A 16,029-nucleotide genomic window follows, 5' to 3' on the forward strand; every position below is an offset into this window, starting at 1 on the left:
GTATATTGATTTTAGAAAAAATGCTGCCACTTATGGCTATGATTATTGGCCATCTTACTCAGTCCCCCTCCGCTGCGCAGGACAAGAGGATTTTTCCCATTGATGAAAAATAAGAGTTATTAGTGTTTAAAAAATGTTGAGATTCTCCCTCCTGAAGGCCATGCCCCTTCCGGGGGGACTATAAAACCCAGAAATGTGGAGGTGCCTCAGTTCTCTGCAAGATGGGTGAACGAGAGGTCGCAATTCTCAGTCTGAGCTGTGAATAACACTGAACACATGCCTACTAAACTGTAAGTGGTTTTCCTGACCTGTCAATGCCCTTAATGTGCTTTGAAAATGTAGTTTGAAAATGCAAAAGTGCGTTTTTGATTGAAAGTGTGTTGCCTTTGGTTTTGAAAGTGCTAAAGCAAGCTGTGTTGCCTTTGGTTTTGAAAGTGCTAAAGCAAGCTGTGTTGCCTTTGGTTTTGAAAGTGCTAAAGCAAGCTGCGTTGCCTTTCGTTTTGAAAGTGCTAAAGCAAGCTGCGTTACCGTTGGTTTTGAAAGTGCTAAAGCAAGCTGCGTTGCCTTTGGTTTTGAAAGTACTATAGCAAGCTGTGTTGCCTAATTAGAGCTGCCTTGTCTAAGGGTTTGAAAGTACTAAAGCAAGCTGCCTTGCCTAATTAGAGCTGCCTTGCCTAATTAGAGCTGCCTTGTCTAATTAGAGGTGCCTTGCCTAATTAGAGCTGCCTTGCCTTCTATATAATTAAAAGTCTAATCTTGACCATTTCCTGTTTGCGTTTTATATTGATATTAGAAAAAAAACGCTACTACGTACGGCTGTGATCTTTGGCCATCTTACTCAGAATCCCCCTCCGCTCATCAGGTTCCGAGGATTTTTCCCATCGATGAAAAATAAAAGAGTAATTAGTGTTTAAAAAATGTTGAGATTCTCTCTCCTGTCAATCACGACATGAAGGCCAGAAACTGCACTTGAATTTGATGCCCTTGCACCGTGCTTGAAATGGAATTTCAAGGAATAGCCGTGAGTCAACTGCGAGCCCACCAGCCGTGAGTGAGTTGCCAGCACAACAGTCTTGAGTGACTGAGCCGCCAACCCAAGAATCCATTCAGCCCACAATGTCCATACTAGCCCTCTGGAAACCATTCCCTTCAGCGTATGACACCCATACTAGCGCTCCAGACCCCCCCCCCCCCCCCCCCCCCCTCCCCACTGGCCACCAATATTGGAATTGGTGGAGAGGTGGAATATTGCGTTGGGAGACAAGCCCTCCTGTGTGAAGCTGGGACCCAACGGGTCCTACTTAGTCTAGCATATCCTATCCCTTAGAATACTCTCCAGTAACTTACCAACTACAGATGTTAAGCTCACCGGCCTATAGTTCACAGCATTTTCCTTGCAGCCCTTCTTGAAAAGAGGAACAACATTTGTCACCCTCCAGTCTTCTGGCACCTCTCTTGTATTTAAGGACGACCCGTAAATTTCAACCAGGTCTCCCGCAATTTCCTCTCTAGTTTTCCACAATGACCTCGGATATATGAGATCAGGCCCTGGAGATGTGTCTACCTTCAAACACGACAGCACCTTCAGTACTTCTTCGACAGTAACCCTGACTGCTCTCATGACACATTCCAGTGACTGCTCCAATTTTCTCTGTCCTACTGTCTCCTCGGTAAATACGGAGGAGAAATACTCACTTAGGACCTTGTCCATCTTCTGTGCCTACACACAGAGATGACCGCTTTGATTCCTGAGAGGTCCCACTCTCTCTCTCGAGTTACCATTTCCCCCCTTATGTATTTATAATATATTTTAATGATTTCTAATTATTACAAAAATTTCTAAACACCTGTTTTTGCTTTTTTATTATGGGGTATTGTGTGTAGATTGATGAAAAAAACAATGAGTTTAATCCATTTTAGAATAAGGCTGTAATGTAACAAAATGTAGAAAAAGTGAAGGGTTCTGAATGCACTGTAATCAAGGACCATTTTACCCCGGTCATTTCTTCTTTTCCCTTCTCCCATCAGACTGAAGGTACAGAAATTTGAAAGTTCATACCTCCACATTCAGGAACAGCCTCTCCCTCTATTATCAGACTATTGAATGGCCATCCTATAAGCTACGCTGTAGTCCCAATCTTCCAACCTACCTCATTGCAGACCTTGCAGCTTTTGTATCTGCATTTTCTTTGTAACTGTATTGCTTTATATTTTGCACTGGTATTTTTCTTGTTGCATTACCTGGTGTGATTGTTGCTGAGTTAACCCATGTATAGTATGTTTTGACTGGGCAGCAAACAAACAAAGCTTTTCACTGTAACTTGGTGTACGTGCCAACTGCCAAGCATAAACCAATCCCAATTCCACAATTTCAAAGCCAGCTGGATTTCCACTGAAAAACCCTGGTCACGTTTTATCTTTTGAAGTAGTTTGATATACTTGAGCTGAGGTTGCAACTAAAAATGGGATGCAGTCTGCTGGCCATCAGCAAGTGACAATTTTCTAGGCATGAAGCTGGAATGGCACCAGCTTTTCAATCAATTGAGGCATGATTCCGGTTTCAAAGCCATCCATATGAATATACGTACCAGCAAAGTTACAAAATCTTTCATCCATGTCTACCAGCACTGCTGACCTGGACATCAGCTGAACTCTACCTCTAATGTACTGTGGGGGTCAGAAGTACAAAGTCTGTGTTTTTGTCCCTCGAGTCAATGAAAATCCTGAAGAGATAATCAAGGATCTTTATTACTTTACCCATCAGTGTTATTGCATCTTCAAAACGTATCTGCTCAGACTCATGCTACTGATATAGACTAAACATATTTTCCAAGTTCCAAGAGAGTGACACGGTTCCTCACAAATCTTATATTTCCCATGTTATTCATAAACAATCTGTCCTTGTTATGCACAGTGATGAGACTAAAATGCCCTTTCATTATATCAGTGTGAAAAATAAAAAGAATCATCTATGATCTTGGGTTATTTTTGGGCTCAATCTGCAGTAGCACTCGATGAGTGGTGATAACCAGAAATTTGCAATATTCAAAAGCAACCCCACAATTCCATAAACCAGATCCACATTGAATTTTGACTCCCAAGCTTACCAGAATAGTGGATGTATTTGTGTCCATAAGACATTTTTATTTGAGTGGTGTGAAATGTGCATTTGATATTATCTTCATCAGAGAAGGACATCCAATGCAGTAAGGATATTGGCAATGTGCTCCAATGTTGTTCTACCACCAAAAATCTCTGCAAAACAGAATTTGTACATTCTACAAAGAATTACAAAGAATTGTGTGGAATTCCATGGGTCAGGCGGTATCTCTGAAGGACATGGATAGGCAACCTTGTGGGTCAGGACTCTTCTTCAGACCTGACCCTTCTTCAGAACCCCAACCAATTACAAAGGAATGTGGAAATAAAGAACTGCAGATGCCGATTTATACCAAAGATAGACACAAAGTGCTGGAGTAATGGGTCAGGCAAGGTCTCTGGGTGATTACTCAGACATACTGCCTAACCCGCTGACTTACTTCGGCACTTTGTGTCTATCTAATTACAAAGTATTGGTTGGATTCTCCTAAACGATGCCAATCCTTGGACTTCTTGTAGAATGAGACTCTGATCTTCCTTATAACTATTTCTGCTCTAGTTTGTGGTAAGGTATAAGGTTGCTGTAACCCTACCTCTTTGTGTCCTGTCATTGTGTGATGGATCAAATCTAGTCCACACACACCAGTCCTTGGTACAAATGCTGATGAATCTGGCGAACAGTACATTGTGAACATTATAATGATCAAATTATTATTTATTTGAACTAATTCAAACCTAGACACTGAACTAATGTAACTCACCACACATTGTCTGCTCATTTCTGTGACATGAAGATAATCCTTCTGGAAATCTAAATTATTTTTTAACAGCATTAAGAAATTATTTTCCAGAAAAGCAATGAGTTTTATTTTCCTGGATTCCCATTGTCCTTAACTGATCCATCTCACATCAAAACACAGTCATGCACTTCACAAATCTCATGGAGAATTTTGTAAGCATAACTAACAGGGTTGTTAGGAAGGAACCTGTTGATTTAACATATTTAGATTTTCAGAAGGCAGTTGAGAATGTGCTGTGTGAAAGCTTGTAGTACAAAAGGGCTCAGGATTGGGAGTATTATTTTGCATGAAAAAAGATAATTGGCTAAAGGTCAGAGAACAGTGATTAAGTGGCCATTTACAAGTTGGAAGCCTATTACCAGTCCCAGAAGGACCATTGTAGTGGTCCTAGCTATTTGATAATTAGCTATCCGTGACCGTAGGGCAGAATGTAAATTATCTGTGTTTCCTGGTGATATAATGCAAGGTTGGAGAGTAGCACTGAACATAGTGGCACTTGTACATAAAGGGATGTAGCCAGGTTAATGAATTGCACATGATATTGGCAGATGGAGTACAATGTACTGAAATGTCTGAAATACTGAAAAATTGGATACTGCATAATTGGTGAAGAATCAGCATATGTTGTGACATTCTTATCTACTAGGAGATGAAACACTTAAAATTATTTGCAACCAATTAACAAAACGAAGAGGATATTAATGTTTATTGCTGGGCAGCTGAAGTGCAGGAGCAGAGGTGAAGGAATCACTTGTGGCAATTTTTCAGAGCATTAGAGGGGAAACTACAGCTGGAGCTCAGTGAAGATATTTTGTCTTCATACCCAATGAAGAATATACTTGGAGGCAGTGCAGTGGTTTTGCAAGATTGATTCTTGACAGTAGGCCTTTGACCACTAATATTGATTGTATCTAAGAATGAAAGGTGATAGTAAAACTTACGTTTCTGAAAGGGCATTGAAATGGGAAGTTGCTTCCGCTAGCTGGAGGGTCTATATTGGAAGAATCATAATGTTAACAGTTAAAAAAAGATCCTTTTCATTTGAAGAGCTTGAGCTACATATTTTTTTCCTTTGTGGGTTATTAATCGTTCCAATTCTCCACCAGAGGGCTAAGGATGCTCAGTCATTGAACGTATTTAAGATTGGGTCAGTTTCTTCCCAGCTGTTATCAGGCAACTGAATCATCCCATCAACAAGTAGAGATACTGATAGTCCTGAGCTACTATCTACCTCATTGAAGACCCTAGGACTATCTTCAATCTGACTTTACTGGACTTTATTTTGCACTAAACATTATTCACTTTATCATGTATCTCTACACCGTGGATGGCTAGATTGTAATCATGTATAGTCTTCCCGCTGACTGGTTAGCACAAGAGTTTTTCACAATACCTTGGTACACATGACAAACTAATCGGTCATAGATACAAAATGCTGGAGTAACTCAGCGGGACAGGCAGCCTCTCTGCAGAGAAGGAATGGTTGACGTTTTGGGTCGAGACTCTTCTTCAGACTGAGGACCATCTGTCTGAAGAAGGGTCTCGACCCGAAACGTAACCCATTCCTTCTCTCCAGATATACTGCCTGCCTCGCTGGGTTGCTCCAGCGTTTTGTGTCTATCTTTGGTTTAAACCAGCATCTGCAGTTCCTTCCCAAACAATTAAACTAACCTTTGGATGAAATAATTAATGTTACAGTGACAGGGGAAGCAGTCTCATTTGTCGTCTCGGTTTAAACATAGTTGGACCGAAGATCAAAATAGGCCCAAGTGATCAAATGCTCCAGCATTTTGTGCCTATCATAGATTAGCCATAAAGTGGTTTTGAATTCATCATTCTTAATATATTATACTAATATGTACTAAAACATTATTCGTGTGATAAATGATGATGTAGATATAGATGGTGATGTAATAATGACCCCAGAAACCTTTTGTAAAAGTCTGCAATTGCACTAGAATGCTGAGAGAAAGCTCACCAGTGAGGGAATAAACATTTGGCAGTGTCCCAACAACATGGTTTTTGCTGCAACAATCACACTAACTTCTTCAACGATGTCCCTGCTGTGAGATTGTCAGGAACTCCACTGGAGACTAAGCATCCAGCTGATCCTGGGACTTTTAAGCAGTCCACTATGTTCATTTTTACCATCGCATTTATCAATTTAGTGTTGTGGGCTGAATCAATTTGAACAAATGGGTGGTGAACTGTTTAAAATAAAAATACAGCAATTACTGCAAGACCCGGAAATGAACAGAGAAGATTGGAAATACTCAACACTTCGAGCAGTATCTGTGAAATGAGAGTTAGCGGTCCTGGTTTTGCTCTCTGCTGGTGAAAGGGCCCACCATTCACATCTTAGGACCTCACATGGTCCACCAACACCGCTGCGCTGGTCAAGAAGGCACAGCAACGACTGTTCTTCCTAAGAACATTGAAAAAGACTGGTCTGCCCCAACAGCTGCTGACAACCTTCTACCGCAGCACCTCAGAGAGCATACTAACACATGGCATCTCGGTGTGGTATCTCAGCTGCACGGAGGCGAAGAGGAGAGCTCTTCAGCGCGTCGTTCACTGGGCGCAGAAGTTTATTGGGACACAGCTACCAGCCTTGGAGAGCTTCTACTACACACGGTGCCTCATGAAGGCTGTCAGCATCCACAAAGACTCCCCACACCCTTGTAATAGACTGTTCGAACTCCTACCTTCCGGCAGACGTTACAAGGCATTCTACGCCCGCACCTCCAGACTCAGGAACAGCTTCATCCCCAGAGCTATAGCTGCTCTGAACCGGCCCTGCTGAGTGCCCCCCCCCCCCCATTAACTGTATTCACGCACATCTACCCGGCACAGACATATTTGCACTTTAGACTGTTTTACTGTTCTTTTTTTTTTATAAATCATGTTTCTCGGGGTATCTAAATTTAAATTTTATTAGTTGTTTAAGTTATGACTATCAGATGGAAGCTGCAAACCAAATCTTGTTGCACCTATGTGCAATGACAATAAAATATATTATTATTATTATAGACAGCTTAAAAGGGTTTCTGCTGATTTCTTAGCAGTGGGTTTCGTTGGTGAGGTGGCTTTTCCAACAAGATGCTATCAACAGAACATCTGTTATCATTTGTAACCAGGCCAATAAACCATAAAATGGACAGGAAGCTGCAGTGCTGGATAGTTAATGTTTTAGGAGCTGAATTAGGCCATTCGGCCCACCAAGTCTACTCTGCACTTCAATCATGGCTGATCTATCTTTCCCTCTCAACCCCATTCTCCTGCCTACTCCCCATAACCCCTGGTCTTTCCAGCAACATTTTACGTCCAACCTTAGAGTCACGGGAATGTCATGCTTTGAATACTTAAAATAAATCATTGGAAATTATGCTGTAACTAACCAAAAAAAATAATCTTAATTCAATTTTCTACAAGATGCAATTAAAACTTAACTTGTTCACTTTCTGATTTTAAAAGAGATTACCAAATCTCAGCGTCCAGTGCCATAAATCTATCATCAATCACATATATTATGAAAATGGCAATGTTGGTGAATTCAGCAGCAGGGATTCTCAGTTCTGCCTCATCTCTTGCTTTCTGGAGCTATTACAATGTCCTTGATAAGTCACCTGACTTAGTGATTGCTCGCTCACCCATTTGGGAAACTCTAAATGAACACCATTGAAAGCCGCTGCGATCAACAACTTGCTGCAGAGAGAAGGGGCAAGATCTTGGATTAGATTATTGCGGTGGAAAACTCCAGCCATCAGTTTTTTTGATTCGCTGCCTTTAAATTAAACAGAAGCTGGCGAGATTTACATCCTAATTGTTGAAAGCAGGGAACATCCCTTCAAAGTACTTTCATTTAAAATGTCATTTTATTCCTTTCTTTTGCTTATGAAAGATATAATGTGGGAGGAGATATCACCCAAGTTTAATAATGTCCTTAATCATAATTTATCAAAATAAGTTAGGCATAGATAAGGTAGACAGGCATAACCTTTTTCCCCAGGGTGGAAATGTCAACGATTAGACTGCATAACTTTAAGATGCAAGGGGCAAAGTTTAAAGGAGGTGTGCAGGGTAAGTTTTTTTTAATGCAGCGTGTAATGTGCTGCTTGAGGTGGTGGTGGTGGCAGTTACAATAGTAGTATTTAAGGCGGTTTTCGATGGGCACATATGGAAGGAATGGATATGGATCCCACACAGGCAGGGAAGATCAGTTTAACTGGGCTTCATGTTTGGCAGACATTGTAGGCTGAAGGGCCTGTTTCTCTATTGTACTTTTCTATGTTCTAAAACAATTGCATGCACACTTTTGAGTACCCAGAGAAGGGCTTATCAAAATAAGGTTAAACAGCACAATAAAATTTAAAAAAAACGTTTTATAGATAGAGTATTTAACAGTAATGGATTTTCAGGAGAAACAATTTGAGGAATAGGTTTCATATACTTACCAAACAGATACCCACATCTGCATCAGGAATGCATTTATGATATGGAAGAAGCCAAAGAGAATAATAGCTCTGGAGTAAAGAGACTCACTATTCATTTGGCACATTCCTCATCCTAGAGGAAGACTTAGAAAGACCAGACACACCTTCAACCCCTTCAATCATGGACCAAGTATAATAAACCATTATTCTTTGCTGTTCCAAGTATTTCCCACTTACCTTTGTTGAGCATGTTCTCATATTTCACCCCAACAAAAGCAAATAAACCATTTGGCTTCCAGATTTACAACACAGTACAAGTTTACAGAAAGTTTGTTTGAAAAATATTCTGCGAAAAGTTGTTCCTTTAGCCCTTTCAATTAGTGATTCAAACATTTCTGCGGTCATTTTGTTTCCGATAGAAACTTAATAAGGTGGAAGGTGGTACTTAAAAAATTAAACCCCATTCAAAATTAAATGTGGTACTATTAAAATGAATGAAGCAGTACCGTAACATATCATCACTGAACTCAATGGCTGAAATATTGACAAGAACAACAAATATTGGTGAAAATGTTGAAACAAAGAACTGCAGAAGGGATCCGCTGAGTTACTCCAGCACTTTGTGTCTACCTTTGTGGGGGAAATGTTATTGCGTGTTATATGATGGATAACAGTGATGTAGACAGCAAAGCCATTTAAACAGATTCATTTATTTTATCCATTTGTTTCTCAATGACATATATCAAAACATGTTAAAATTTTCACCCAGAAATATAAGCCCATTACTCCCGGTGAATAACAGCCAGCAGGTCTGTTGGGAGTGAGATTACATAGCTGCATTACCAATCACATCTGCGACTACAAGTTATTTGTCTTTTCTTTAATCAAACATAACATATGAAACCCGCAACTGTTCCAGAAACAGAGCCTATCCAAGTACTCGCTACAAAGTTGCCGCTCCCCTTTAAATGCTGGAGTTTGGTACCTGGGGAAAATGGAAATTGTACTGAACGTTCACTGGTCTATTTCATTCCCATTAACCAGCGAGACTCCCTATATGGCTTTGCAGCGATTTAAACGGGAACAAACTTGGCTCCCAAAATGTTACTGCATTTGTTGAAATCAAGTGCACCCAGGCAAAATGATTAATCATGAAGGCTGGATAAGCACAACATATAAAATAAAAGCCCCTGCTGCTGTCTCTTCACTTTGCTGGAGTTTGGAGGTAAAAACCTTTGAACATTGACAACAACAGCAAAAATAATAGTAAATTAGAATTTCAAAAAGCAGCAGTATTTATATCCAGGTTACACAGATTTTGCATTTATAAATGTAGATTGTTTGACAAGATGATCCATTTCAAAGTTTCCATAGAGAACCCCGGGCATCATCTGTTGTCGCTCAGCATCAGCCTACTATTATTTCTATTTTTTTGAGTATTACAAATAACTTATTACCCAAATTTAGAATATTTTACACCTCCAATGACTCTTGAAACTCAGGGAGCCACAACAGTTTGTACAGATGGAAACCATATTTACCTTTGACATTTTCTCTGAAATTGGCGAATGTCCAATGTGTGTCTGAGATTGTAGATGGTTAAATATATAGTGGTGTAGACATACATGTTCATTCACCCAATGTAACCTGGTTGTTTCTTTCGTTGAACTGAGGAATCTTGAGTAACCAACAACGGGAGGGGAAGATATGTTGTGGGATCCTTCCCCCTTCAGGTGGTACAATTATAAAGTATGCCATGGCTTTATCATGTGTATAAATGGGTGAACTAAGATTATACCCTTCAGAAAAGTGAATGTCCTCCGATCAGTCAGAGCTGTTGATGGATTTGCTAAAAAGTACCATGACGACTTCTGAATTATGACTGATAATCAGTTTTCAAAGAACCAAGCTCAAGAATATTGAAGTTAATCTCGATTGAGAAAGTGACCTGATGCTTTGTGTGAACTGTGTCCCAGGCCCTGTTTCCATTGTCTAGAAACAAAGGCATGCATTGCTCATTTTCAACCAAGGTCCTAGATTAAAATGGTCATTTGCAGGGACCGAAACGCTTTGTGTCTTTCAGCAAATCCATTACATTTAACGCAGTTTTCAGTTGGTACCTGGCATGAACAGCTACAAAATGTACTACAATGGGCATGATGTGGTTTGTGACTTACAATGTTGAAAAGGTTAAATAGATTATTACAGAATGGCTGAGAAAATTATAAAAGGTACAACATTCTTTTTTTCTTTAAACTTAGTCCTGTCAAAACGTGTGATTCCTATTACTATGTAGAAATAAAATAATCTTATTTTAAAGTTTCCTGCATGAATTTGCTCTACCTACTAAGTTTCCTCAACAACCGGCTCAGATGAGATGAGTGTGTGCATAATTGCTACATGGCATTAATAAACTGAACACTGAGCAATATGAACATTATTACTGATTATTCAGATGGGCTTCAGGGCAAAGTCAGCCTTAGATTCTCACAGATTAAGAAGGTGTAAAAGCTTGATCCACAGTCTGTGGTGGGTTAGCCCATCTCACCCAAGGCAAGGGATCTACCACGAGCCACGTCGTTCAAGGCGTCGGAGAGGGGGAAAAGGGAAGGACAAAAAACAAAAATTAAATTAAATTAAAACAAAACAAAAATCAGTCTGAAGAAGGGTCTCGACCCGAAATGTCACCCATTCCTTCCCTCCAGAGATGCTGCCTGCCCCGCTGAGTTACTCCAGCATTGGGTGTCTACCAAACAAACATTAAAATCGGCTAGGCTCTCACTCTTGCTTAATATATGGTGACTGATGTCTGTATACTGAGTGGGTGATGTCTGTATACTGCCTCAGGCTTGGCCACGAGGTCCAAGCCATTGTTGGATAATTCACACGAAGGACATTACGATCATTTGGACGAGAAACATGGAGGGCGACCGATGTCCGTGGATCAGCACTCTAGTGATGCAGTCAAGGCCGTCAGGATAGGAGTTGGGAAGCTAAAAACTGGAAGAAAGAAAGTTCAGTGACCGGATTGAATTAGACTGGGAATGCTCTTACTCAGTGGTTCACTTCGCCAGTGGTTGTATAAAATCTCAACCCTGAATTTTTAAATTTCTCAAAACCATGAAACGGTAAAATGAACACAACTGCATATCATGTTGAGAGTTAAACAGCAAGAGTTACTAAGTTGAAGAAAACACAATTAGTTTCCTGTTGGAGAATGTGTTTACAAGTGTCACAATGCAGTTGGAAAGTCTTGTTATCCACTGTTCATAACTGCATACATATCCACTGCATTGGGTCAATGGATCGTGCCTTTGGATCACATTGGAGTATCCTGGCTTGATTCTGTTTCCAGATCCATGTGCATCTAGTTGAGAAAGACCCATACTGCTCTGAAGCAAACATCTCTGTTTTACAGATTCATTTCAAAATTACAGACATAAAAATTTTCTTTAAACCTCCGAGATTCGTAATGATCTAGAAGACCAAAAGTTTTAAGAACTTGATGCAAGCCATGGCGCACCATGGCTACCATTTCTCAATATGGCTCATGTAATCTTCCGTGGGCACTCGCCCTTGTTCTTCCATTTCCTCTTTGGGCAGTTCCTCAGGGATCTTCTGTTGATGATGCTCCTCCTGATTGTGTATCCTCCGCTCCATCCTTTCTAACTGCCTCTTGTACTGGAATCGCTGTTGGAAAAGGTCTTTTGCATAGTCATACAGTTGCACGTCTAGGTCATTTAGCTCCTCAATCCTATGGAATGTCTCATTATCAGTCTCCACACCTGATGCACGGGTACTGTTGAACTGTATGAAGGGTTTAATGAACAGTAAATGAAAAGTTCTCTCAAACAAATACTGTGTTTTCCTTTGGAATTCAGTCAAACCAAAGAAAGCCATATCTTTGAGGTTCTTCTTGGCGCTTTCCAAAAGTATCTGAGCCCTCTTCCTCTCAGTAATAAAGGACATGTTGTAGCAACCCACCAGACTGAGATCGGCGAGCATTCGTACCTGTCGATTGTTGGCCAGGTTGAATGGACAATCCATGAACTGCTTAAGTGTGCAACCTGACCAGTCATTCCCCTCGTAGCAAGATGGCAACTCGTCAGGCGTTGGTGTCCTCCCATCACACATGTGGAGAGATGTCTTCCACGTGGCCCCGCGTTGGACATGCCTCCACTCACTCAGGTAGCGCGAAACCGGATCTCTTAACATGGTGATGTAATAGAATTTCCTGCAGGTGGACAAAAGGAATACATTAAATTTCAATCATCTGATCTAGTTACATTTCTCTTTCGGCTCCACCATTGATTATTACGGACCTTTTAATCATAATGCTATCAGACCAACATTAGTATGGAATTCAGACTTTCAGTTGGCCCAACATAGCTTACTTAATGACTTGGGTTACGTTAATTTAATATTTGACGAGGATGTGCCATGAAATTACATTATGGAACCATTTGAAGCCAAGGGCAGATTGTCACAATGGAATTCTAACAATGTCATAGAGTCAGAGCTACACGGCATACAAATAGGCCTTTCGGCCCATCTCATCCCTGCGGACCAAGTTGCCTAATGCCCCTGTCCCACTTAGGAAACCTGAACGGAAACCTCTGGAGACTTTGCGCCCCACCCAAGGTTTCCATGCGGTTCCCGGAGGTTGCAGGTGGTTGCCGGAGGTTGCAGGTAGTGGGAGCAGGTAGGGAGACTGACAAAAACCTCCGGGAACCGCACGGAAATCTTGGGTGGGGCGCAAAGTCTCCAGAGGTTTCCGTTCAGGTTTCCTAAGTGGGACAGGAGCATAACCTGACCAGTCCCACTTGCCTGCATAGCCCTCCTAACACCTCCTATCCATGTACATATCCAAATGTCTTATAAAACTTTTAACATGACTCCATTTATATGTAAGGTTGAGTATGGGGGTGGGGTGGGGAGCTAGTTGGGGGGAAGTTTAGTTAAACTGTAGATGTTACCACTGTCAACGACCAGGAAAATTGGACACTCTAAATTGACTCTGTGAGTTACCACAAATGTCTACCGTGAACCAGCAAGAAACCAGGCATCACGTCCCAAATCGTCCATGCTGACCAAGTTGCCTAAAGGGCCTGTCCCACTTACTCGATTTTTTTCGGCGACTGCCGGCACCCGTCATAGTCGCAGCAGGTTGCCGAAAATTTTAACGGGATGACGTCTGTATGGTTATGAGTAGTTGCCCAAAAAGTCGTACCTTTTTCTGGTCGCCGCTGAACTTTCAACGTTATGAAAATTTTCGGCGACCTGCTGCAACTATGAAAAAATGGCGTAAGTGGGACAGGCCCTTAACCAAGCTAGTTCTACTCCTGCAAAAGTGTTAAAAGACACAAAAATAAAATTACCCCATCATGCCTGAATGTGCTCATAGGATTAAAATGTTCCCTTCCAATGAGAGGGTGATACTGAACTGCCCTCAATTAATTAACAAATTCTTGCCACCTGGGTTGGAGTCAGAAGAAGGATCCCGACCCGAAACGTCATTCATCCTTTCTCACCAGAGATGCTGCCTGTCCCGCTGAGTTACTCCAGCATTTTGTGTCTACCTTTGGTATTTACCAGCGCCTGCAGTTCCTTTCCGCACATATGTTGGTATCGCGTTTTGCTCAGGTCCGCCCCATCGTGAACCTGGGACAAAGTCGTGAGGCTGTTTCAGGAATGAGAAATTCCTGGCAAGGGGTCCCTTTCAGGAATTGTCCACAGGCTCGCTTCAAAACCTCTCAAGGCATCAGTCGAACCATTCAGAAAATGTGCAGATTCCAGAAATAATTGCTGGCTGTTCCTGCCTCTTAAGCTAAGCAAATATTTGAGTAATGAGGGGCTGATTTCAGGAGAAATTGCCAGCAATTTAGCTCAGGCTTTTGTTCCCGAGAACACACAGGCTGCCAAGTTGATGTCTACAGGCAGGGTTTCGAGAAAAAAAAACCCATCTGAAAATTAGGCTGATTGCTGCCTATCCTGGAATAAATTGAACTGAAAGCTAAAGTGATTACATTAATAATGCACAATTCATTATCTGTCAAGAATAATCCAGGAATGCAGTTTACCTCATTACTGCTTTTCAAAAGATTGCTTATAGGGCAGATATAATCTCTGTACTTCATACGACATGCAGTATGAAAACTAACTTAATTCTGCTGGACAACATGATACTTTGTTGCTTATAAATTGAAAATTATGTCAATATTTATTTATCATCATGCCTACGTGATAACAGTTTATCTGATAGCAAAAATGCAAGGAACATAACAGGAGCTGCTGATAATTTCTCATGAATGAGGCTCTTGATCGAGAGAGGCTGAGAAAAATGTACAACAAAATGGTTCCTATGCTTCATGTGCACACTGTCTATCACCAAAGGGCATCACTGAAAGCTCCCCTGAATGCAACCTGTTCTTTGTGATTTCACAGCACACTGGAACTTGCTGCTGTGGGCAAGACTCATGTTGGGCCAGATCATGATTTCTGGGATAAAACATTTCACTAATCTTTCCTTTTGGCTCAGTAGGTGAAGGTAATTCTCCGAGTATGCCACGCAACAGGATTATGTTTAAATTCAACACAGTTGGGGGTGGCACAGCGGTAGAGTTGCTGCCTCACAGCGCCAGAGACCCGGGTTCAATCCAGACCTCGGGTGCTATCTGTACGGTTTGTACATTCACACCGTGGCCGTGTGGGTTTTCTCCGGATGCTCCGGTTTCCTCCCGCACTCCAAAGACGTACAGGTTTGTAGGCTAATTGGTGAAATTGTAAATTGTCCCTCGTGTGTACGGTAGTGCTTGTGTGCGGGGGATCGCTGGTCGGCGTGGACTCGGTGGGTTCTGCACTGCATCTCCAAACCAAACATAAATTCCATTCCTGGTTGGAGAAAAGAAGAGTTGATGAACTGAGAGAGTAAGCTCCCTGAGATTTTGCCAGGCACTCCATTCATTCATAGCGTGTGGCTGAGAGGAGAGTGGGTCTGACTTGTAAAACCACCGAGCTAAGTGGCAAGCAAGAAGTTTAAAGGAGATTAACGGCATGCAAAGATTACCGCTCCTGAACCTCCCACGTTGAGAGTAGGCAACTGGTGAGTGTTCATTACTGAGCAGGAACATAACTGTGTCAGTCTCGTAAATACTGTTAACATAAGAACACGTCAACAGCTGTGTAGTTTGATACCATATTTAGCACTCGTGATGTGTTCTAGTCAGCAGGAGTTCTAAAAGGAGTCTTTACCCACTGTATTCTCACTGACTTAGCAGCAATGGTGGCCAAGTGAATGTGAACAAACATGGTCTTGTTTGACATGCTGTCTGGATACATTTGGCATGCTAGCAAATTGGTAAAACGGTTAGTTTTGATGTCGACACATGGAAGTGTAGATACTTTGATGATTTTATTCTGTGTTTGTTTTCTGGCTATCTTAGTAAAAATATCTTTCTCCCAATCTAAGAACATGATATCTGATCAGCGCTCGGCATGGTACAAGATTAGTCTGTGTTGAGTGACATACTCCCTGACTACCCAAAGCCTTTCCCCACCTACATGGCAGAGGTTAGGAGTATGATGGAAGACTCTCTATTTCTCTGTGTGAGTACAACTTCAATAGCTCCTAAAAATTCTCAACAATAACCAGGGCAACAAAATCCACTCTTTAGACTTTAGGGAAACAGGCCCTTCGG

The 16,029-nt window shown here is 41.4% G+C and overlaps 1 protein-coding gene across 2 annotated transcripts in view; it reads right to left on the bottom strand.

Moving 5' to 3' along the window:
- Nucleotides 1-9,022: 9,022 nt before the first annotated feature.
- Nucleotides 9,023-16,029, bottom strand: part of hs6st1 (heparan sulfate 6-O-sulfotransferase 1) — a 327,656-nt gene continuing 320,649 nt past the window's right edge. For both annotated transcript variants that reach the window (XM_033031406.1, XM_033031405.1), the window contains one exon: nt 9,023-12,566. In XM_033031406.1, coding sequence (XP_032887297.1) covers nt 11,861-12,566 — 706 coding nt within the window. In that variant the 3' untranslated portion in view covers nt 9,023-11,860. The remainder of the gene's footprint in view (nt 12,567-16,029) is intronic.

This window comes from Amblyraja radiata, chromosome 13, assembly GCF_010909765.2.
Source record: "Amblyraja radiata isolate CabotCenter1 chromosome 13, sAmbRad1.1.pri, whole genome shotgun sequence".
Lineage (NCBI taxonomy): Eukaryota > Metazoa > Chordata > Chondrichthyes > Rajiformes > Rajidae > Amblyraja > Amblyraja radiata.